The 25,803-nt window shown below is 34.1% G+C and overlaps 1 protein-coding gene across 1 annotated transcript; it reads right to left on the bottom strand.

The window, feature by feature from the left end:
* Nucleotides 1-281: 281 nt before the first annotated feature.
* On the bottom strand, nucleotides 282-21,817 carry LOC126831458 (vacuolar protein sorting-associated protein 41 homolog). Its single transcript, XM_050561956.2, has 27 exons — nucleotides 21,755-21,817; nucleotides 20,335-20,415; nucleotides 19,946-20,041; nucleotides 19,510-19,593; nucleotides 17,837-17,911; nucleotides 17,068-17,202; nucleotides 15,715-15,834; nucleotides 14,440-14,501; nucleotides 13,678-13,759; nucleotides 13,355-13,421; nucleotides 12,591-12,685; nucleotides 12,005-12,137; nucleotides 11,716-11,831; nucleotides 11,403-11,459; nucleotides 10,871-11,014; nucleotides 10,341-10,433; nucleotides 9,597-9,724; nucleotides 8,452-8,499; nucleotides 7,364-7,502; nucleotides 6,745-6,795; nucleotides 6,082-6,274; nucleotides 5,276-5,416; nucleotides 4,631-4,767; nucleotides 3,509-3,608; nucleotides 2,602-2,646; nucleotides 2,345-2,421; nucleotides 282-1,353 (listed from the first exon to the last, which is right to left on the bottom strand). Exons 1-27 carry the CDS (start codon nucleotides 21,779-21,781, stop codon nucleotides 1,288-1,290), a joined length of 2,592 nt encoding a protein of 863 aa, XP_050417913.1. The 5' UTR covers nucleotides 21,782-21,817; the 3' UTR covers nucleotides 282-1,287.
* Between the last annotated feature and the right edge of the window lie 3,986 nt (nucleotides 21,818-25,803).

Here is a 25,803-nt window from a genome sequence, read left to right as displayed (position 1 = left end):
ATATAGATGAAACAGAATCTGTGATCAAAAGGCATAACACTGACAGTAGTTATCAGAAATCGTCTCATGAATCAAATAATAACAATAGAGTGTCCGCAAACAATTGTGTACAACAGACTGGTATACCGAATATGCCCACATTTGATGGATAAATTGAAGTTTCAACAAGCTTAAAGTGTTGGTTGGTACATCAAGTAAGGTTCAGAACACCAGATACCACTTCTCATTTTGGTGGAAATGTCTGGTGTACTTTTGCATCCAATGATTTAACAAGAAATATGATGTGTAGAAATTATATTTATATACACGGCTAAAACAATATAATAATAATAGCCAATATACAATCTTATAAATAACAAAAATAGCCATTATATAAATTATCCACTTCTTCTCAATATGGATAAACAATAATTGTCAATATAAGTTCTAGTGCAATTGCAGAACAATATAATCTTTAAGTGACATAGTGATTGAGGAACGCATTAAACAGAACACAATTTTTATGGGATATCACTCACTGGCTTTATTCTAAAAGCATGACATTTCAACATGTTTCCTCTTGTCGTTATCAGTGCTTTTAGAATAGAACAATTGATTGATCTCCCATAAAAACTGTGTTAAGTATAAAATAATATAGTTAACAGCGTTTCTATGCTTAAAGGCAGAGTTTAAGTTAGAAGTTTACAGAAGGAGAATTAAAGCAATAACTTATGTTCGTTAAATAGAGGATATTTGTCGTTTTAGAGTGAATAACATATTTTATTTCATCGAGAAGCAAGATAACTTATATTTTCACGAATTCGTAGCATGAGTGAAAATATAAACGTTTTCTTGCTTCGAGATGAAATAAAATATGTTATTTACGACAAAACGACAAATGTTCTATTTATTTTATGATTTTACAATCATTTTAGGTAAAAACAACATGGACTACTTTGTCTGCTTTGACAACGTGGGGGGTTAGACCGCTTTACATCTTTATCTGCTTCTGGTGTATGAATACCTTTGAGAATGTAACGATCGACAAGTCGGCGTGTCGGCCATATTGTTTTCATAATTTTGTCACTAAAACGTGTAACTCCAGAAAAAAAGTAGTCCCGACGGCCAGTGAAATAACAAGTTTTATTTCACTGCTAGCCAGTGGAATAACACTTTTATTTCACTGATAAAACGCGGTATTCCACTACTGATCATAAAATAAATAAGATATTTATTAGGAAGGATGTAAGACTTTATAAAATGGTGAATGATGCACGTCTGTTACCAGATAACAATAATCTCTCGTCTTTACTTCATAAAATGTTCTTTAGAACCTGGGCCTCGTTTCTGTGTACTACAAATAGTACAGTTTGTCTGAAATTATAAAAAATTCAAGCAATAAGGAAACTGTAATAATCTTTCATTCAATTTTATTTATACATTTACTTTTCATTTGTTTGTGGGGGTTAACGCCCACTTCCACCTAGGAAACTTGCCATAGGTGCCAGTGGTATTTGTAATAAATATCATGTACCAGTAATAATGAATTTACAGATCATCTAAATTGATGTTAAGTTTTGTTATTACATTTTAAACCAAACATCAAGATGGAACACAAAAGCATACATTCATGTAACCCAGTGCACACCTTGAAACACATAAAGAAATAGCGGCACACCTGGCTAAATATATATGAAAAATATCTGAATTTTGTAAAATCAAAAGATGGTTAAGTCAGACAGCGTACAACCGTAGACAGAGACTAGTCATAAACACTTAGAATGACTCAAACTAAATGAAGAAAAATACAGCTATGAACTTATCAGTGGATACTCAATTGGGATCACATGTTTTTTCACATTTTCTTAGTGTGCCGTTCAAAATTTCGCGGCACACTTATAAAGATCTCACGGCAAACTGGTTGAGAATCACTGATGTAACCCATCAGGTGTATAAAACTAGGGTTCTTTTCATTCCCCTGTTCTTGGTCTAAAATCGTATGAAAAAATGCTTCTTATTATAAAATGATATCATTAGTAATGTTGGACAGATAATTGAAGACTGAATGATGTAATACCAATCATATTTTGTGTTTATCCATACCTGTATTAGGTTTTAAAATATTGAATATGAAAAACAAAAAACTTTGACCTTCATTGCTGGGAGCAATAGTAGGGGAAAAAAGTGATATAATAATACCAGTACATCCCTGAACAGACCAAAATAATCTGAAAATGCTATTCCTTAGATTGCCTCAAACTCTCTGAGATATGTGAATAACTTTTGTTATTATAGGACCATTTTGCATGTGTCTAAGGACCACTATAATGTCTATTTTGAAAGTCTAATGGATAAAGTAACTTACAACTGTAGGTGGTAAACAATCTTCATGGAATGCGTGATGGCAATAAAATACAACTAGATTACTTGCATATCTTAAATCTAAAAAATAAAATACAACTAGATTACTTGTATGTCTTCAATCCAAAAAATAAAATACAACTAGATTAATTCACATGTATCTAAGATCTGGAATATAAATGTTTATATACTATATAAGTCTATATACTATATATATATAAAATGATTATTGCCAATTTGATGAGAAAAAAGAATTCTTACCATTAACTGTTAAATTCTGATGACATATCGGACATACAGTGGGTTCTAAAACAAATAATAATTCTTACTGGTGAAAAAACATAAGATATATTCTAGTTCCCCAAAAAAGAAGCTATGTCTACTTATATCGTACATTTCCTTAAAAATACATTGTGTAAGAGCTAAATCTGCCTATTACAGATTTTTTTCGTTGGGCCTCAAATGTTATATAAATTTACTTAGACATTTTTTCACATGACAAGCCTACAATCAACTCGATTGACAAATGGATGGTTGTGAATTTGCACGGATTGAAACACAATTTAATAATTTAATTTAAAAATGGATAATCAAGACTTTGTTTATTGTTGTTACAATGGTAACAATGAAACTAGAGACTACGCTATTCTTCAAGCAGTCATAATTTGACTGAAATTTTCAATATATTCCTTTTTCATTATCATTTTAAAACTATTAGGTCTTCGCTACATCCTACATAATACATCTTTAAAGCAGAAATTCCAGATATATTTTTTTTAATAAAACTAGTCAATTCTGGAAGGTTCTTGGAACCCTTTATTCTGGTACCAAGACTAAGCAATTATCAGAAGCTCTTCGACACATTTTCAAAGAAACATCAATATCGGTACTCAATTGTTGGGTGGAATTACGCTCGTATTTTAAATCTTTTTCCGTGGGGTTTGTATTATCTATTTAAGTGTTTTAATTTGTCAAAAGAAAACTACACCAAGATTGAATTATAGGGCCTGGGAAATGGGGGGAAAAAAGCTTACGGTCAACGATTTTGGCTCCAAAAATAGGATTGATCAGGTAACCATAAACACTAATATTTATTATTTTGGCCTTATCAAACATTATTGATTGATGAGAATGAGATTATGATAATCTACAATAAAATTAAACATACCATCAACAAAAACACCCTTTCTCTGTGTATTGACCAATCTCTCCATTAAATTAAAACTATCAGCCACTAGAATCTTCTTACAGCCTTCTCGTAAAGATATCTATTTAAAATAAAAACAAGCTGTTACCATGCAAGATATGCCAACATTTGAAAGAGATGGACAGAAAACTGGTAAGATCAATAGAACCATCAAATGAAAAACTGTAGTCTCTCTTGAGTCCAGAAGGTTTTTGACTAAGGGGGCATAAAACTGGAATGAAAAGTTGTGAATTGCTGATTATTGATAGAGTTCGTCCTCTCATGACAACAATACTTCCAGGGCTCGAACTAGGGAGCGACATCGGCGAAATAGTAGACCAACCACCGCTGATTTCGCCCTCCAAAGACCCTAGGGTGAAGTTGAAATCACTCTCGTGATGCTCGACAGGTTGTGAATAAAACGTATTTCTGCATTTTTATATGAGGAACTAGGCAAAACTTTTATCTGTTATGTTAAAGATAATTTAAAACTATCTAAAGACAATAATAATTCAAAATATAGTCAAGGAATCTAATTATTTTGTATCCATTAGAACCTCTATCTAACTCCAAAAATTGTAGCCAATCAGCAATGACCCCACTGAAAAATGGTGGTGGATACAATATTTTATTTTGGTTTCAAGATCTATCAATGAAGACAGGCTTGTTTTGGTTCTATATACAAAGAAACTCTATATAAAATGAATACAATTCATAGAAATTTGCATACAATGCCATAATTTGTGCTTGAAGGACTATGAAGACCCAATATCGTATGTCCATTTATAGTGTGGACTACAGATATCAACACATTTTATTTTACTGACCATCATCGACTTGGCCACAAAATTTCCTCTGAACAGAGAGTCTGGCAAGGGCAGTATCTAGTCGTTCTGATAGGATGAAAAACTAAGGTCCTGTGTGCACATTGGTGTGCACGTAAAAGAACCCTTGACAGTTGGAATTCAAAATAAGAGTAGGCCGTAACACCGCTGTCCAGGCAAAATTTCTCTCATAGCACACATTCATTAGCCTAGTCGGAGCAGAAAAGCAGGACATTAAACCCCATTTCATTTCATTTCATCTGGTATATACAAAACTTACTTGTAAGTTATAATCTTGTAGAATTTTAACTAATGAATCTCGTAATTCTGGTATCTCCATGCCTTTCTTGATTCTATCTATAACTTTTATAGGATCAATATGCGCTCCTACATTCTGTAGTAAAGCCGTTATAAATGCTGTAAAAACAATTAAAGACAAGTTATAAACATAATTAAACAGAACATTCACCAAAAGGCATTGGTTGCTAATTTCAATTTGCTGTAGTCACAAGCCCAGAATGCACTTTTCTTTAGGTAATCTTTTAGAGGCATTTAGTAACTTGATTTGTTGTTATCGTTCTTCTGTATATATTTACCTCACATTTTTGTATTACTGTATTGGCTTGATAACATTGAGAGAATACTCTCACCCAAATAAATAAGTAGCTGTTTTTCCATAAGTATGTGTTATAGTTATCAAGTGACCACCCAAATAGACAGAAAGACAATAACATCTAGATTGGGTGACAACTTCTTCATCTGCTGGGGCTTTATGTCAGCTACTACTTAGGATGATATCTTAGACAAGAAAAAGCCAGTCTTGGTGGAAGGTAGAATCATACCTTTACAGATACAGTGTCCATTAGTACTGACAAGGACTGGTCATTCCTATTTGATTCTAAAAGTGTTGATATACTATACTTACTAGGTTTTCCCATCGAGAAATTGAGTAAATCTTCCCATAATTCATCATCCAGTTGTTCTTTACAGAATTCTATAGCGTGATTAACATCATGCATTCTCTCCATTATTAACTGTAAAGCTTGTTTTATATTACCCATACGACCTAAAAATATAACATTATATTACCCTTACAACCTATAAATATAACATTATATTACTCTTACAACCTATAAATATAACATTAAATTACTCTTACAACCTATAAATATAACATTATATTACTCTTACAATCTAAAAATATAACATTATGTTACTCTTACAACCTATGAATATAACATTATATTACCCAAACAATCTAAAAATTTAACATTATATTACTCTTACAATCTATAAATATAACATTATATTACCTATATTAGTTTGATGTTAAACTCAAATCTGTCCTGTATCACATTTAATTTGAAGATAAAAATCCAAAAAATACATAGGAAAACTATAAATTTAAATGTAAACAGAGATGCAACTCGAAAAATTACAATTCAAATTTTCTAAATTTCAATAGGGTTCATGTTTGAAAAGATTCCAACATAAATTTTGTCCTGTATTGTGTCCACATTACTCCACAAGCATGTAACACTAAAGATATAACAAAAAAAATAACTTCCCAAAATTTGAAATACACTCATTAACAATCCTATCGAGTTTTAAAAAGTTCCATGAAGTCTGTCCTGAATTGCCTTCAGATGCAATCACAGAAATGAATATAAATGCTTTATATTCAATTGTGACAAACTGAACTAAGAAATTGTATCTCTTTTAAATAGTTACCTAATAAAAACACCTGTTCCTTTACCAAATCTCTAGCCTGACATTCATCCATCGCCATCTGTAGTGGATACGACTGACTGCTACGTAAAAATGGCAGTAATTTAGGTTGAGCGAATTCAGCATAAAGTTTAACCATACGACCATGATATTCCTGGGATACTTGATTATCTTTCTGTATTAAGTGATCTAAATACTGTAATTAGAACAATACATGTATATGTTTTAGTTGTGGGCATGCAAGTCATGTTTTCGGGTGAGGCGGAGAACTGCTCTCTCAAATCTGGACAAAACAGCAGGGGAAAATTCGGACAAAACAAGAAAAATTAGATTGGACTGAGAAAGCAAAAAAATTAAAAAGTTAACAATGATGACAAAATAATTGATGGCTAATAGTCAACCAAAATTCTTGATCAACAACGTTCTTAAATTTGAAGTAGAGAATGATAAAAGACTTACAGAGGATTTTCAGGTCACTAATAATTATTTTAACGACGAAGAGCTATTATATGAGACTTTGCCACCATATCTGTTCGTAAACGAAGAATGGATAAAAAGAAATGACAATGGAGAGCTTCTGCCCTAAGATAACAGTATTAAAGTGAAGTTTCTAGATGCAGAATTAATAAATATAAGCAAAGAAATTAGAAAAGTAAAATATTTTACCACATAAAGAAATTTAGGAGACATATCTAACTGATGGACTACTTTGGTTACCTGAAATAAATAATATAAATGGAGTTTAATTCAAACATCCAAAACAAAAAATTTGGAATTAAAGCAGAGCTCATGTTTGAGTCGTATTTGCCAGTCATGACTGACTGGTAGTGCAACTGACTGAATGGAGAACTTACCTCCCAGTCAATTTCAAAGAATTTAACCTTAAAACACAAATAATACAGTTATATTAATATCTTTTATGTCTGAGAACACTTATAAATCATAAACATTAATTGGGACAGACTTTTATATTCTTTGAAGAATATCAGGTGAACATCACATCAAAACATTGGCAACTGGCAAAGTTTTGAAATAAAAGCCCTGAATATCAGCCAGAGATTTTAAAAATTTATTAATTTCATCCAAATCATATGTTAGATACTCATAATTTCAAGTCTCATACATTGCTTGGTATTCTATTGAAATAAGTCAATATAAATAAGCCTGACTTACTGTAAAGCACTGCTGTAAAAATAAAGGGCTACTCAAAATGTATGATCTGGTATTGAATTTTTGGACAGTATAAATTGTTTAATTCCCATGCACAAATTATAGCATTACTTACTGGTATTTTGTCCATATTATCCAGTAACATTTTAACTGCTTGCTCCTCATCAAACTGCATCAACTGGACAATCTTGTCATTAATAGAATCAAACAGATTGTGTTTTTTGATCAGTTGAAACACATCTTTATGTTGTAACCTAAAGAATAATACATATTATTGTAAAACAAGATTTTAGTATTAGAAATAACATTGATTCAACTTGATGCACTAGGTTGGTTGAAATAACAATAAGTAACAAAAAAGGATGTCATATACTTTGTGAAATCATTTTTCCAGAAACGTTGATAAAATAATATAGAGATTTTTTATTTTATAAAAAAAATATACTTTTTAATCTAGAAACCAATCTGATTAAAATAAAGATCTATATTTCGTTTTTTTTTTACTTTCGATGGCCTTAACTGAAAATTCTGGCCGGTTGTAGTGGGAGGTTTTGTCAGGGGACATACCAGCAACTTTTAACCCTATGACATTAGTCATTCGATTAAACAATCAGTGTCAGTGTTCTAAGTGGCTTTTCGGAAATACAACTTTTGCTATCAACCCACAAACGTATATTTCACATCAAGTGAATGCATCCGTGGCCTAGCCATAAGCGTCCACTGCGCGTACAGTCCCGGGCCAGTAGTGATACAGACTTCACTTAAAATGAAAAACGAACTAACAATATGGGAATATTTCCTAAGCGTCGTATAATACTGTGAGTTATGTTCGGCTATGTGCTACATGAAATATAAATGTAGGCACATTGGAGGAAAATACCTTTACAAGTAAAAATTTAAGGAGTTACCAAGTCGTATACGGCACAAAAAAGTTGCTGTCAAAAACATCTAAATGTACATGTTTGCAACAATTTTGGTAAATCTAGGGTGAAGGTGTGTATGGCGATGGCTCACTAACCAGGAGGTCCAAGATATAATTGTGGTAAATGCCAGTGTCGGGATAAAATTTCCCTCATAGTATAACTACATGTATATTGCCCATCTTCACAAACCCCGGTTGGTGCAGAAAAGTTGGATGTTAAACCCCATTTGATTTTGTTTCATTTATGGGCACAAATGACAATAAATATGAAGAACACTTACTTAAGATATATAGATAAGGCTTTATCAAATGCTCTTTCATAAGCATATCTGAAAAAATAAATAAATGTGTTAACATTATGATTAAATTTGATATCGAAATCGTTACTTCAGATTTCAAAGGAGTATGCTAGAAATGAAAGATTTTCAGTTTTCTGCAATGTTACTAAGCTATCATTTCATCTCCTTAAGCCATGTTCGGATATTATGGTTAAGTGGTGTTTATAATTAACCGTCTTCTGATGGATCATGTTTCCTACATAGACTTTGCAGTGGGTTGAACATGAAAATAGATTTTCTACAGGAATGGGGCCAATGTTCAAATAGTAATACATGCTGTACATATATGTTGTCATAATTTGATACTGTCTAACAGAGATATTAAGTTGCAAATGAACTACATGTATACACTTCCGAAATGCTGGATTATCTTGGTTTCATGAATATCTTGATCCTTTCTTAAAAATATCAGTAAATCCCTGTGAATTTAATTCAGACTGAACATAGTTTATGGGTTGTAATTAATCTTTAACCCTCTTAATTTGCTTAAAAAAACACAACACATAATTCTACTAAAGATACTGACTGGTGTAAAACAATCTGATTAAAATACACATCTATATTTCGTTTCGTTTTTTTATACTTTCGATGGCCTACACTACACGAATATCTGACCGGTTGTACTGAAAGGTTGAGTCAGAGGTCATACAAGCAGCTTTTGACCATATCACGTCAGACATTAGTTAATCAACTAGTGGTTTACCCACAATTCCACGCATAGTATGCCAAGAACTCGCCGTAACAGACCGCTTCATTGGTTAATCCCTCACTTTAACCAGAACGGGCTTATATAACAACTCTTCCAGATCCTAGTGTAGTGAAGACAAAACAGAATTTTGAACAATAAAAAACGAAACGAAATAGGATCTGTGTTTTAAGCAGATTGGGTGTAAAATTGATGCCTTTGTCCAAATGACTAATTTTTGGTTATGGTCTGGAATGAATACACAATGTGTTTATCAAGATAGGCAGTGAACACACAGAGACTAAATGTTTTGATAAAGAAAAGACTTTAAATCAGGCCACTGGCCGATAGATGCACCTAAAATAAAGAAAGCTTTATTACCAATTTATCAAGTAATACTTACAACTGTCCCATACACTGTAATAGTAGTTTATTATTCTTATCTCTATCTAAGCGTGTTAATACAGCATTCTCTATAGTCTGTAGATTATATAGATCTTGAGGCCATTCTTTTATCATTTTATAAAACACCTACCAAATAAACATGAGGAAAATAAAAACAGACAGTACAATATAGTCTTGGATTGATCTTATACACAGTACACAATCCTATTGAATACAAGGAGAAGCAGCGTTTCAAGTTAATATGTTTCCAATATAAAGTAGCAATGTGCCTATACAAATCATAAAGATTTGTTGCCATTTAAACAGACATCAATAACACTAACATAGTTTAAGCTATGTAGGTCCCATGCTAACAACAACTTCATACAGTGGGTTGTCATGCTAACCTTCAGCCTTATTGAGATGGAATTCACGAAAATTATTAATTTCACTGAGTTGAACACCATTACTCCCTATTGATAGCTGTCAAAATGCATGGCATTTGAAACATCAAATCGTGAGAACTAACATGAGATCTGTGGTGATATGAATGGTAATGATATCCGATTCAATTTCCATGGCTCAGTTAAGTAAACGAGACATCATATGTTGATGATTTCCAGTGTAAGATTGCTGCATGTAGTTAGGAAGAATAATGTTATATTATTACAAAGAGAACTGAGATCTCAAACCTAAGTCAATTCAAACATTCACATCACACAGATAAAATAAATGATTAAGATTAAAAACTACAATTTCTTACTTCATAATCACTCATTAAAAATTCATTAAGTACCATTTCATATATAGCTGGACTTAGTTTTGGATCACCCCTGGGTAGATATGGTGCGATAGCCTACAAATTACAAATAAAAAATCTCAACAATATATTTATATGTGAAAACAGTACTGAGATAACAATAATAAACATAGGTTGTCCAGACTACCAGCTAAGTTGTCTGAGAGGTTGTGAGTTAAACTACTTATATTAGAAGCCTCTAAGGTGATAACAAAATTTTGTAACAGAGGAGAATAACTCTGGAAATTGAAAATTGAAAGGGTTCTTCCTTTCAAAAGGACAGAAAACCATGTAGATGTCAGTAAGTTAGTTAATAATTGCAGATTCATAACAAGAGGACCTAACTCTAAAGGTAAATTTAGTACATGTAGACCAAGGAAAACAATTGTCAATAATTTTGATGTAGCAATGATTAATAAGCTCATTATGCTCATTAACATTGCTTTAGGGGTATGCACTAACTTGGCAATGGACCCAACTCATTAATAGTATACCTTTAATTGTTTGATTTGAGAAAATTTATAAACTTGTTCTTCCCATAAATCTTTCTTCTTGCCAAGTATTTTAACACAAAGTAATCCAGCATCATCAAATTGTTCTTCTTCTAATAAATAATGTAAATAATCTTGACCTATAGCCTGTAAAACATCATCATAAAATAATTCTTTTTCATGATAAATTTATCATCTTTAATTCAAGATTAAAACACCACTGTTGACATTTTTGCTTTCAATATCATCTTTGGGGGAGACTATCCATATTCAACATTATAACATATTATCTTTTTTATTGTTTTAAACTAGATGAAAGGATACTCAAGAAAATTCTAATTCTGAAGAAGTTAAAAGGTGAATTTTGTAAAACATGACAGATACAACTTTTTGACTCTCCATCAACATGTAAACATAGAATCTGTAACTGTCAATGATATGTTAAAACCTATTTCATTACACAGCAAGTGTATCTTAGGAGGAAAGACAGTTACAACCCTGGAAAACTTAGAAAAAAGTATAGAGTCATGCTTACTTCATAAGTATGTTTTTTTAATTCTTTTTCATGTTGTGTAGCTGCTGCCATGGCCTCCTGTAAATATATCATATCTAATATATTAAATCTTTGTTTCAATCTTTTATAAAAGAAATGGCGATCGACTTCCAACTTTTCTGCACCTGTACTGAAGCTAACCCTCCATTCTGCACCTTGATCAGGCTGGAGGAATATCATGATCCAACCCGGAACCTCATGGTTAGTTAGCAAACCATATGCAGTCCGAAATCAATCAAACTAACAAATAGGGAGGCAACCTGTCTTGATATTGCATATGTCACTGACTACTAACCTCAAACATTTCATGATCCAATAACCATGTAATATTATCATCTAAATCACGTAGTTTAGATACAACTATATCTTTAGGACTCAATATATAAAATAAATTTTCTTCTGGAATACATTCTGCAAAAAAAAAAGGAACAAAAAAATTAAATTTTACACGTTTCCATGTGATATGAAAGTTTGAGCTTTTGGTCTAGTAACAGTACTTCAGCAAATATTCACTCAATCATAATTAAATTTGTCCAATATGGGACTATTTACAGTATAAGAAATAATAAATGCTGTCTCCTTACCTAAGTGATAATCATTACATCTATACTCCTCAAAACCCCGAATAGATAGGGCATCATTTGATATTTCCTCAAAATAATCCATATGTGGTTCCAAAACCTGTAGATGAGGTCTACTTGCTACCAAACGACCAGTCTAAAATATAGAAAATGAAATGGGGTTTAACGTCCTACTTGTATGAACCAATTGGGCTAATGAAGACAGGCATGCGCCATACAGTGTACGATGAGGGGAATTTTGCTCTGACAGCAGCACTATGCCCTACTCTTATTTCCAATCCCAACTGTCAAGCGTTCTTTTAAGTGTAACGCGAATGAGTACATAGGACCTCGTTTTTACATCCCATTTGAACGACTAGACATTGTATTCGCATACAAAATGGAGACAACATCAAGTTGAAAACATATAGATGCCTTTACAATTCTCCCTTTTCTTTTCTAATTACTTCCATACAATTATTTAGCTGGTCAAGGTAGATTTCGACTTTCTTGTATTAGGGTATTGGAAACAATATGCCCCCAACCATTGAAAATCAAATCAAAATATATAGTTCAAAAAGTCACTTTAAACAATATTAAGTTTTCTTACCTCCTGCTGTCCATCCTTTTCATAAGATAAAACTATAATATTATCTTCTAATGGTGCTATACCGCATATGAAGAATTCAGTTGTAAACATCGAAACTAAAAATAGAAAACAACCATATTTGAAGGCATCAAATTAGTTGGCAAGCAATAATCAGATTTCATTGGAATATAATCTCTAATCTGTTACACGGATAGAATTAAAGGTGTTTAATTTCAGCATACATGTATATTTGAGAAATTGAATTATTAGAGATTCTGTAAGTTACGAATTCTCAACACTGACAGAATCTACAGATTGAAACATTTTAAAAAATTACTGGTAAGTTATCACTCTTACTAAATAAATTAATTCATGATATCTTATCAGATACAGGGGGAGCAGCAGTGGTAAGGGGACTGGTTAATGAAGATGGGCATACGCCATACAGTGTCCTATGAGGGAAATTTTGCTACCGCCTACTCTACTATCGAATTCCAACTGTCAAGGGATCTTTTCCGTACCATCCAAATGACTAGACAGTTGTCCTTGCCAAGCCATCCATTCTGCACCACAGACAAGGGCAAAACCACACCGGAAAATCCTGAGGCACTGTCTCGGCCAACACTACGGTATAAAGAACTCATGAAGAGAGATGAAATTTAATAACATTCATTCAAAGCTATCGACATAAGATCATAGCAAAATATAATCTGACAGATTCAATGTAACAACTTCTTTATTTTTTGCATCAAAACAACATTTTTTCAACTAAATCAAATTTTTACCTATTTCAACATATCTTGTAGGTAATTCTCTGGCATCTTTTTTAACTTGATCTCGTACAACACAAATCTATGTTAATACAAAATACATACATGCAATTCAATGTGAAAATTTCAAGGTAAACAAAAATGGCTAAAATACAATTTAAAATCAATTTAAGTTATGTTTAAATCAATTTTCCTGATATTAAGTTTTTGCAAAGTGGCCACTGAGCATTTCCAATATTGGTATTAAAAATATACACAATAATTTCATGTTGTGAATTTGGTTTAAAATTATACTCAAATTTTTATAAGGAATGGTGGCCATATATGTTAGTGCATACCTTGACCCTGTCTCCCCATCCGATCAACAGAGTTCGGTTATCTTTCCAAAATAAATGACATCCAAACATCTCTGGTCGATAACTGAAAAAACATCAAATTTTTACTCTTTTATTCAAAGTTTACTTCAAGATAAATGTATGCTTTCTGATATCTGAGCTGGTCGTCTACATAATATTTCACAAATAGCAGTTTATCACAAATTACCTGGGTTTTCAATCTGTTATAAATGATCAACACCCTTGATTTATACATCTTTTATTTTAAGAAATTAGGAGTCACGTTAGCTCACTGAGTATGCCGCTAGTTAACTAATCAGATCCTAGATTTGATCCCAGTGTTGGCAGATAAAGTTTCTCAGGATTTTTCCCCTTGTCAGTGATGCAGGATAGAAAGCCTGGTAAGGAAAATCATCTAGTTGTTTGGATGGTACAAAAAAACAATGAACAATGCACTCCTGTGTACTCATTGAAGTGATTGTAAAAGAAACAGTTGTAATTCAAAGTCCTGGCCAAATTTACCTCATAGCATAAAGCATGTAATATGCCAAATTTTCATTAGCCCGGAGCAGAACAGCAGGACTTTAAACCCCATTTCATTTCATATCAATTGATATAAAACTATTATTATTTGAAAATAAATTTTATCATTTGTAAGAGAGTTAATTATTTGTAAGGGAGTTAATTATTTTTAAGAGAGGTATTTATTTGTAAGAGAGGTAATTATTTGTAAGAGAATTTTAAAATGGATGTTATTACATGTACCTGTGATCTTTAGTAATATGTGTTATTCTAGATTTTGTACTCATATCATACACCTTTACACCCTGTAAATATATAAATACAAATAGTTATTATACATGTAGATCACTGTATCAAATCAGTTCTTAATTTCTCAAACCAAAAAATAACGCTGCAGCAGTTTTGTGAAGGGAATGTTGCTTAGTCAAATAAACAATCTCAAAATCTCTATCACAAAATCTCTGTAGAAAATCAGTAAGACTCATCCTTATGTTTATGACTAGCAAAATAATCGCAGCGTGTTTTAAAAAAAGATCCTAAGAAATCCCAACGTGTGGTATATTTACGAGAATTGTGAAAATGTGGGCATACAAAAAGCAGAATATACCATTTCAATCTATAGGGTTTTTTTTCTGATAAATATAGGTAAAGTTTCTTAAAAGAACAAATACATCTACAACCATAAATGGGGATAAATATGTGATAGGGATCTTCCTTATGACCCAAACTACAACCTGTAAATAATTCTGATCTTTAGAATGTCAGACGCCTGACCTTAAATGGAGGCAAATAACAAAATATCCAATTTTTACAGTAGCTATACAGATATTGTAAAGATAAAGGGACAATATTTATATACAAGCCAGAATAATTTGTTGTCATTAACCAGTTTTTAATCATACTAATTGTTGAATATGCATATTAATTTAGTAATCTTAAGAGCTTAAGCTCCAGAACATATACTTATCATATGTTTAACTCCTACAACATTACTTACTGTAAACAAACATTATTTTAGTAACCAACCAATTAAGAATTCAAGTATTTGAACATTGTATATGAGGTATGTGGAGGTTTGAACTTTAAGATACAATAAGTTTCCAGATGACTAAAATATAGTATGTGTTAACTCCGCACAAAGACTAGATGTGGTTGGTTTTAATAAATGAGGGGGGTTGGGTGGCTGAATGGTTAGCATGTGCGCGCTGTACCATAAAGTCTGTCATTGAGTCAACTGGCGTGGTTTCGAATACCCGGTTGTACGTGGCAAGGAGTAGGGTCGCCTGTCCAACCTCGTGGGTTTTCTCCGGGTCCTCCGGTTTCCTCCCACTGCTAAAGACCCCTACACGCGAGCGAATTATTGAAATAAAATTAAACCATGTGTTAGTTCCGAATGACCTAGTTTGTGTCGAGTGGAGTTAAACCCCATCTCTCTCAAATGAAGAATGAACATAATAATAATTATAGCCTGACAGGTATAAACAGACAGACAGGGTATTAGAGACTGAGTAAACTTACATTTTCATTTGACCATGCTATGAAGTCAGATTTCCATTTGATATTACGGATGGCTCCTTCTCCTTGATGAAGTACGTATGTTTTATGACGATTTAAAAAACCTTTTTCATTCAGTATTAACTGTCAACATATAAAAATAGTTTCTATAAGAAGACACGGTTTTAACATCATATACAAACCATATTACAAATTTTATGTCTTCATCAAACATTTACCGAAATATATGGTATAGTAATATTTTTATTTCAAATATGAGTTGTACTTTAGACAAAAGTTGGAGGGGTGGAGAAGTAATCTAATGCATATGGTTTATCCAATCATAAAATCTGTCATCGACGCAAGTGTCATTTTTCAATCTCAAGCTTCTACACAAAGGGCTAAACTAAAAGGTGTAGGTCGCTAGCCTCACCTCATGGGTTTTCTCCAGGTTCTCTGGCTTCCTTTCATTGCCAAAGAACCCTGAATGACTTTGTATCATGTGATGAGTGGACATTAAAGCCCTTCTCTCAGTCTGTTGACAAATTTTCGATGAAATTAAAAAATGACCAAATCTGACCTCTATCGTATTCAAAGGGTTTTCAGAAAAAAGGGTTACCCCAGAACGAAAGGTTGCAGAACGATAAATACATATAGGATTTGTCCTCTCATTACCCTAATGCTTCACACCAGATTTGAAACCAATTCCATTAAAGATGTAAAAGGGGGCACAACTCTGGGATAGACAGTTGTTAAATGCTGATTTTTAATATGTTTTCATAAAAATATATTAAAAATTGTAGCAGCTATCGCATGAACAAGGTTTTCAGAAAAAGGACGATAACTACAGAATGGAAGGTTGAGGAACAATGAATATCAATAGGGTTCATCCTTTATGATCCCAATGCTTTACACCAAATTAAAAAAACACAGTTAAAACTCTAGCCTCTATCGTGGTCACAAGATTTTCCGCAAATGGGGGATAACTTCAAAAAGTATAGGTCATGAAATGCTCTATGTTGATAAGGCTGGTCCTCTCATGAACCCAAATTTGAAAAAGATTTGTTAAAACTATAGCCTCAATCATGTTCATTAATTTTTGAGCAGTGGGTGGTAACTCTTGAAATAAAAACTCATGGAACACTGAGTATCGTCAGGGTTTGTCTTCTCATGACCCCAATGCTTTATACCATCAATAGATGTAGCCTCTATAGCGTTCAAAACCAATTGTTGATTGATACAGAACAACTAACAGGGTATCGTATTAAACTGGGCATATAAAAATATATAAAAAAATTTCAGCATGCTTTTTTCTAACGTGATCTTCATGCTAAATTATTGAGAATTTAATCATATTCATTAATTAATACCACTTACCTTTTCATCACCAGTAACATAATGTCTGCCTTTCCCGGATTTAAAGAAATAAGGATCTAATGCTACAGCTTTTACCGGCCTATCTAATGTCACTGATTGGTTGTTTTCTGTTGTATATAAACCTGTGATTGACACCTGTCAAAATATATCATGCAAAAATCATCCCCAAAATCTCCTCAACATACATTATTAATGCACATTCTCCCACAATTTATGGAAAGAACAATCTTAAAGGGATATTTGTACATTGTAATTGTATATAAGGTACAGAAACAAAGTTGGTGTTGTAAGTTAAAAAAAATAGCACTTGTGTGTTTTTCAAAGCCAATCATTGCAAGCTATTTTTCAATGTCAATATATCCCAAGTGCCTGGATAATCAAAGTAACTTTACTAACTCTTTTATGAGCAAGTTATATCAGTTAAAGACAAGCAAATTTATGTTTGTTTATCCAGGCAATACTGTTAGTTTATGTACATGTACACTGATCGATTCTTTTGCCAATAACTTTTGAAGGGAACAATATTTTGAAACCACATTTATACTTATTCTTGTTATTTTCTCTGGACTGTGGAGTTTAAAATCCATAGTGAAATATCGATGGGTCACACATTTCTGTATTTTGCCTTGAAAGACAGTCGTCTACGAATTTAGGTAGTCCAAGAAATGATTAGACATTAACTAACAATGGTAGCAAAAACTGATCATTAATAATGTCTTTACAAGAAATGCCCTATACATTAATAAATTGTTTGTATATTTCAACTTACTCGTCCGTCATCAGAACAACTGGCTATAAAATCTCCATTATCATCAATACTGATCTGGTTTATTGTAGTTGAATGCTGAAATGATACATGATAACCACTGTAATTATTAATAGTTCAGTTTACATATTGTGAAGACCTACTACAGGTGATGTTTATTGGCTTCAAATGTTCTATAAATTATTAGTTAGACATCTATTCACATGACAGGCCCATAATCAACTCTCTGGTACATCGTATGGCTGAGAGACTACATATAAGTGGATTGGACAACATCCGCTATATCTTAAGGCCCGGTCCCAGTGGCCGATGGACACAAAATGTATGCAAAAAGGACACAGCGGACAAGCAAACTTTCGGGGGTGGCTCCATCCGTTTTCATCCGCTCCAGAAATGGACAAAATTGACAAAAATTTGCAAAAACAGAACGGAAAAGAGCGAACGTGGGAAGTATGTAGCGGGGATGTTAAATGGATGTTCATCGGAAGCCTAGTGGATGAAAGCGGATGGAAGTGGATGACAGCTCTGAAGGGGTTAGGCAAACTCCAGACATCCTTCAATATACCAGATACATCCCAGATACAAACGCTTTGTCCATTTTGAAAACTTTATTTATTGAGATGCATACGCTTACATCCTTTCTATTTCCGTTCTACTAACGATGTATAGACGTTCTATGTACCTTATCTTTACTCCCTTTTTCCGTTTTCAGCTGGAGCGGATGTGAGTTGCGAGGATGCCCAGAGGATGCAGAGAGGATACAGTGGACGTTTAACGGATGATAACGGACATGGAACGTTTGGTGCTGATATATGTCACGCATTTACATCGTACACGGCAGAAGGTTCATCAGTTATAAAAGTTTTGTGCAGCTCAAAACTTTTTGCGCGGATGAAATCAAAGTGAACGGATGCTCAATGGATAGAGCGTATGAAACACGTATGCAATGAGTACACAACGGATGCATTGCGTTTTCAAACGGAGGGCATGATTTTTCCCCCGTTTTACATCCTCTTTGCATCTGTAAGTGCAGTGGGACCGGGCTTTTAGTTAAAATGGAAAATTGAGACTTTGTTTAATACTACTTAACAATTGAGACTATTTATGCTACCGGTATTTCTTGTCATAAAGTAATTCCAAAATATCAATTTTCATTTTTCAAACTATTATAGCAAAAATGGCCAGCGCTTTATCTAAATCTTACATAATGCATCTTTAATTTACCTACAATAGCTTGTTTCAGTTACACCACAGACATCCACAGTTTTAGCTACTATAGGGTGATGTAGCACAAGGGTGTCTTAGATGAAAGCCAAAGTGCAGGGACAGCTATAGCAAAATTTCCAAATGTTTTTTTAGGTGACATCATTTCACTTTGACGTCATGTGTTATGCCTGTGGTTAAGATCAGTACATACCAATCAGTTACTTACTCTACTCAAAACCATGTTGTATTTTAGTAACCACATACAAGATGAAAGGTGCTGGCACTTTACAGTGGTACAATTTATAACAAAATTTCAACAAGCCATTATATTAAAGTTTTATGTGCATATATTTCTTTTTCATAATTATTGAAACTTCTGGAACAAACACCAAATTTAATTGACAAAATCTGATTAGCCAAAACAAGTTTCAGGAAAGGAATTGTCTTACTGAAAATAATTAAGTACTTACAGCTTGTATTTCTTTTCCTCTAATATTATTACCAATATGATCTAATATATGTATCATACCCCAATGTGTTCCCAGAGCTAAAAACTAAATCAACAGTAGAATAGGTTAAGTCAATCTCTTCCAAAGCTGATAAAACAATATAGATTCTATAAACACCATACATATATCTAAAGCAATGGTTGCAAGCAGTGTCTGCTCATAAACCACTGCTAAACTTATTATGGCAAAGTGGTGGTGGTGGTTTTGATTAGTTATCTTCCTCTGGTGGATCTGATTCAAATGTCAAACAAATGCAATGTGCAACTGACCGAGTATAATGTTTAACACACTTTGATTCACCTTGGAAACAATAACACTAACATGGCATGTTTCATCACAGATGGGCAGAACTTAAAAATAAATTGAAATATTTTGATAGTAATGGTTTTCTAGTTACCTTGGGATGAACAGCCAAACAACTAGCTGCATCTTTACTTAGGATATTATTAACATCATTAGATATTCTTTCATACTTTAACTTTGGTTCAATTTCCTGCAAATAACAAAACAATTATGTCTCATTGTAATTCTTCATGAATGTTTTGTTAAGTATCTAAAATATTGCAATGGTCATGTACTCATATGAGGAACAAAAATTGCATGTGGTAAAAATGAGTCATTCTAGTATTGTGAGTAGATATCTGAGCAGCAGAATCTCTTTAAAGGGTAAATAAATTACATGTACAGTATCAAAAACAAGTTACAATTAATTATATTACTTTTTTTTAGAGTTCAATCATTTTCAAAGATCTCCTTAATGTGCTTTGATCAAAACTAAAAACATACATGTGAATCGTCTGAATTATCATCATCATCTTCGTCATCATCATCATCATCATCATCATCTGGTTCTTCTGTCTTCATTTTCTGAAACGATCCATAAGGGATTTAACTCCTGCATTTTTTCAAGTAGACTCATATAGTTCTTATACAAAAAAAAAACACCCTGAATTGTTAGCAAATTACATCACTACTGGTATGTACTGGTTATATTGAATGTACTTATCCGTGTCTGACATATATACCTGTCAAAAAATGCATCCTATTCTACAGCCTTCTTGTCATATTCATAAGATGTATTTTGCTTGGACCCTACCCTACAGCCTTCTTGTCATATTCATAAGATGTATTTTGCTTGGACAAAACTTCTACCAAATAAGTCTTCTTGTAGGTCTATATATCTTTAGATGATTTAATAAGAGAGAGAGAGTGAAAGAGAGAGAGAGAGAGAGGTTTAAGGTCCACTCGACACAAACTAGGTCATTACGGGATTAACACATGGTTCAATATTAATTCAATAATTCGCTTGCACGTAAGGGTCTTTAATTAGCAGTGGGAGGAAACCAGAGGACCCGGAGAAAACCCATGAGCTTGGACAGGCAACCCTACTAATTGTCACGTACAACCGAGGAATCGAAACCATGCCAGCTGACTCAATGACAGACCTTATGATACAGCACGCACATGGTAACCATTCGGCCATCCAACCCCCCTTTAATAATAGGGACTCCCTGATCTAAGTTTTCAATCGTAGCCTAAGCTATACGTCGTGTTTAATCTGGGACTGGGAGACAATTGTGTGTGAAATTATCAAAAATCTATAAACACAAAACAAGTTCTCACCCACAGCCATCCAAATAGCCATAAGCTAGCATAGGGACCTGCTACAGACCTACTGGGGGTGGGGGCGAAGGCAGACGGGAGTTATTCAGACGAAAAGACCATAAACCTGTCCTATGTCATGCAAATAAGCTTGAAATAGAGACATAAAGGATAAAAAAAATTTTGTCCACAGGGATATGAGAACCTGTAAAAATTGTACTAGCGGAGAAGTAGAAGATGAAATGCACATTTTTATCATTGCTTCGTCCACAATAATCTTCAGAAAAAGTTTTTACGTCATCACATTAAAACTAGTTTGAATGATTCAATAATGCATATTATGCACGCTGGTAAATGTATACAAGATGTTGCAACATGGCAAACAATGTCGGGGCTCTCTACCAATGGCAAACATTGTCGGCTAATGGCATGGACATGCATGGCGATGACATATCAAATCCGAAATATCAGTAATATTAATGTATGGGGATCAGACGAAACCGCCACAATATGTTAGTTAACCGTAGTATAAGTCGGCGATATAAACACACTACAGTTTTGACTATAATATACGATCTAATTAGGATATATTCCTCATGTTTACCTTTTCTAAGTCTGAGACGTCAGCCATTTTGACTGAATAATGGTCACATGATCTTGTGACCCAGTTAGTGTTTGTTTGTTCATCCAGACGTTTAATTTATTAAAACAAATATAAAACTGTAGCCTATGTTTATAGTTTAAATATAAAACTGTTCTACTGGGGAGGCTAAAACCTGACGAATCTGTAAGATTGCTTCGATCTGCAGATCAAATTTTAAAATAATACTAAAATGCAGGGAATAGTCTAATATCAATACAGTTTCGAAATAAACTGTTGCAGATACTGCCTTCTTCCTTTGCACGGCAGAACAGGTTTAATAATTTAAAACACGTCAAACATTTATGATGTGATTTATACAGGGAGGTATAATGCACGGTATTTATTTGATGCTTTATAAGCTACTATAAAAAATTAATATAAAAAATTAAACATGCATTATGCTAGTAACTTACCTTTACACTATTTAGTTTTTAACTATTATAGCGAGAACTGCCATCTCTTTATCTTATCTCCCATAATGTATCTTTAAAATACCTATCTATAACAAGTACTTAGGCTACTGATACGCGTGTCATCTCAAAGTTTTTAAAAAATTATGGCAGATTCGTATCTATAGTTACAGTTATATTAGTTCTTAGTAGTAGAAAAAAGATTTGGTTTTATACATAGTCTCAAATGAGGAGGGTGGGGGCTTTTTTGTGTCAACCCAATCTGTTTCACAGAAGTATTGCGAAGGCCTTCTTCTTATACCTCTGTGTAAGATGACTGACCTTTGTAAAGTTCATACGCGTGACGTCACATCACATGGCGTCGATCATGAATGGTTCCACTACTGATGTCTTCCGTCTTGCTCCAGTCACAGTACAGTGGACCGTCCTAAGCCCTTAATTCCTTTGAGCAAGTTTTGTAGTCAATTGACTACAAAAAAATTACTGGCCTATAACTCCCTTAATTTCCAATAACACTGTACTGTACATAGCTTAACATATCAATTCCCATTGAAATAAAGGTGAAACCTTACCCTATAATTATATGATTTGATTAAACCCTGCAAGCTATGCGAAATTTCTGTCCAGTTTAAAATGGCCGCCGAACCAGAATCATGGGGTGTCATGTCACTCGAAAATACAGAAAAACTGTTCGGTAAGATAAGATTATGATTTCAGTGTTCCACTCTTCACTATATTTGTAACATAATTACTTGTTTCCATGCAAACTGTGATGATATGTATTGAAAATTTTGCAATTGAACCTATTTTACTTGCTCAAAGCCTCGAATAGTGTATCAATTGAGGCCGTAGAACGAACGAACGGGCATAATGGTGCCTTTTACTCATTTTATATACTCATTTACACGGAATACAAAATATGTTTTATCCAGATATACTCCAAAAACCATTATTTAATTTTCTATTACTTCGAAAAATGTCTTCGAATTTCATTTGTGAGTTCATTAACCCCCGCCGATTTCACCCCTCTCAGTGATATTAGCGACCTATATAGCGAATATTCATTGTTGATCATGCATCGTTTTACCGACAAAAAACTCCGATCAAATGAATAAGCAAAATATTTGTTTCTTTGTTGTATCCACAAATTGTCTTCCATCGTGCCCCCCCCCCCCCCCGTCTGTGGTGCATGACGGAAGACCTGGTAAGGGCAGTGTCTAGTCGTTCGGATACGACGAACTCATGACAGTTGGAATTCGAACCTATAGTAGACCGTAGCGCCGCTGTCCGAGCAATATGTCCCTTACAACACTGTATGTCATTCATTAGCATGCCGTTACAGAATAGTTAGACCCTATTTCGTTTTATTCTATCAGATTGGTTAATCACGTGGCATTTTCTGTGATTGAAGTTGGGTCACTTTAAGCGCGTTCTTAATAGATTCGTCTTTTTTCCCATCATAATGCCTCGCTCGCCTTGACAATTTTCGAGTCGCGTGTTCAACTGGCTTTTTTGCTCGATTTTAAGGCTCTCTTCAACGATTTCCGAACGTTTACTTAGACGAAAATATCAGCCAAATAGCTCTTGGAATGGCTACAGATGCAGAAAATGACGGATAATTTTCTTGGGGGATCCCCCTCCCCCCTCTCAGCGCCCCCCCCCCCTTTTCAAAATTCCTAGATCCGCCCCAGACATTCATATTACATTATTATATGCGTTACGACCCATTTGTTGTCAATTTCTCGGTTCCAAATATTAGCGTTTTAGCTCCTTTAAGGTTTGAGAGACCCGGCGTAGTGCCCCCCCCCCCCCCCCGTTAATAGTTTATTTGGCTGAAAATACTCTTTTTTCCGGGTTATAGCACGCAAGTAATTATGCGGTTAGGTACAACGAGGTCTCTGATTTTAACATAGAAGTGAGACTTTCAGAATAAAACCCTGGCATCAATGCCGTAACTAGCTCAGAGCAACGAGGGTGGGAAGTGTTCTCAGGGAGTGCTGTAAAATTGACGGACAATTTATATCTGTTGTTTTTATGGTCGACATTTTTTTTCACGGGGGGGGGGGGGGCGAAACTACGGGCCTGCCTGGCATGCTCTTTACTGATCCCTGGGTTGAGAGACCCCATTGCTGTTGCGAGGGTTACTATTAGTTATAACTGAACAGTCGATCTTTATTTCATCCCCATCTCACTTCCGTTGTATCTATGACAGATTAGGTAATTAATAAAAACGACGGGATAAGAGTTTTTCCCACACTCTTTCCATGTGTCCCAAATATCAAATAATTCACTGTTATCAGTTAGGGGTGTTACGGTGGTGAAGTGGGTAAGACGCTGGCTCGCTATCCTGGAGGTCGGGTGTTCGATCCCTGCATTGGCCGAGAAAGTTCATCCAGATTTTCCGGCGTGGTTCCCTCTTGTCAGTGATGGTGGACGGAGGGCCTGACAAGGACAGTCTAGTCGTTCGGATGGGACGAAAAAACGGAGGTCCCGTGTACACATTGGCGTTGGAATTCGATATAAGAGTAGGCCGTAGTGGCGCTGTCCGGGCAAAATTTCCCTCATAGCACACTGTATGGCGTAGCAAAACAGTGGGACGTTAAACCCCATTTCATTCCTTCTATCAGTTATATGATCAGTTAAAACAAGTGCTTGCCACGCAAAATACGTCCACAATGTAAAATACGTCTGGGGAAGAGGTAAAATCAATATGGCTCATCCACGCATTGGATCTTTTGATCCCTAACATATTTATTAAGTTTCATCATAATGGGACAACAATAATTTATTGTAGCCTCCCTAGGGCCTAAAATGTATATATATTTCACATTTTGCGTAAAAAGCAGGGGCTATAGGTAAGGTCTGATGCGTACCAAAGACGACCTCATCCAAGAGCTTTCGATTCTTAACACATAGTTTAAGTTTCTTGCCATGAATCGGACAAAAATTGAAGCCACAGGAAGGTCCACAAACTTGATTCATATTTCACATTTTGCGTAAAAGGCAGGAGGTCAATGTGAACCAAAATTGAAGTCATCCAAGAGCTAGTGATACTCGTTTTAAGTTCATCTAAATCGGACAAAAATTCTGACCTCTAGATGGTTCACAACCTTGGCAAAAAATGCATTACATGCTTTTATACTATTTGCCATTTGACTAAAAGTTTCGGTCCGATCTTCAGGAAATTTGGACTCAACGATAATTATGATGTAACGGTAATATGTCTGACCGGTTTTGAAAATAAGATAATAAAAATGGTGACCTCTAGGGTGTCCACAAACTAAAAACTTCAGATTGCGTACAATCAGGGGTCATAATCCAGAAAGTTACGCACCAATGTCGAAGGAAATCAGACCTTTGGGATATCAAAATTGGATCAAAATTCGAACCTCTGGATGACCCACACCCTGGGTTTTACATGCTTTTAGGGGTGGCGGTCGTGTTGTCGGGCTGTTTCGAACCGATTTTCAAGAAATTTGAACTCAACCGTATTTATGCTGTAACGAGGATATATTATTATTTGAACGGTTTTGACAATCAAATAAAAACTGCGAAGTCTAGAGGGTCCACGGGCTAATATCGAGATCTGTCGTCGATTAT

Source organism: Patella vulgata, chromosome 9, assembly GCF_932274485.2.
Source record: "Patella vulgata chromosome 9, xgPatVulg1.2, whole genome shotgun sequence".
Classification (NCBI taxonomy): Eukaryota; Metazoa; Mollusca; class Gastropoda; family Patellidae; genus Patella; species Patella vulgata.
Note: the sequence above shows the minus strand (reverse complement) of the source record. Positions and strands in the feature narration are given on the sequence as shown.

Coding starts and splice junctions, on each gene's coding strand:
- LOC126831458 (XM_050561956.2), bottom strand. CDS start 21,781: ATGGCTGACGTCTCAGACTTAGAAAAG. Junction 11,460..11,715: donor TGGATCATGAAATGTTTGAG/GTTAGTAGTCAG, acceptor ATATATTTACAG/GAGGCCATGGCAGCAGCTAC. Junction 6,275..6,744: donor CTCCTAAATTTCTTTATGTG/GTAAAATATTTT, acceptor TTCTAATTACAG/TATTTAGATCACTTAATACA.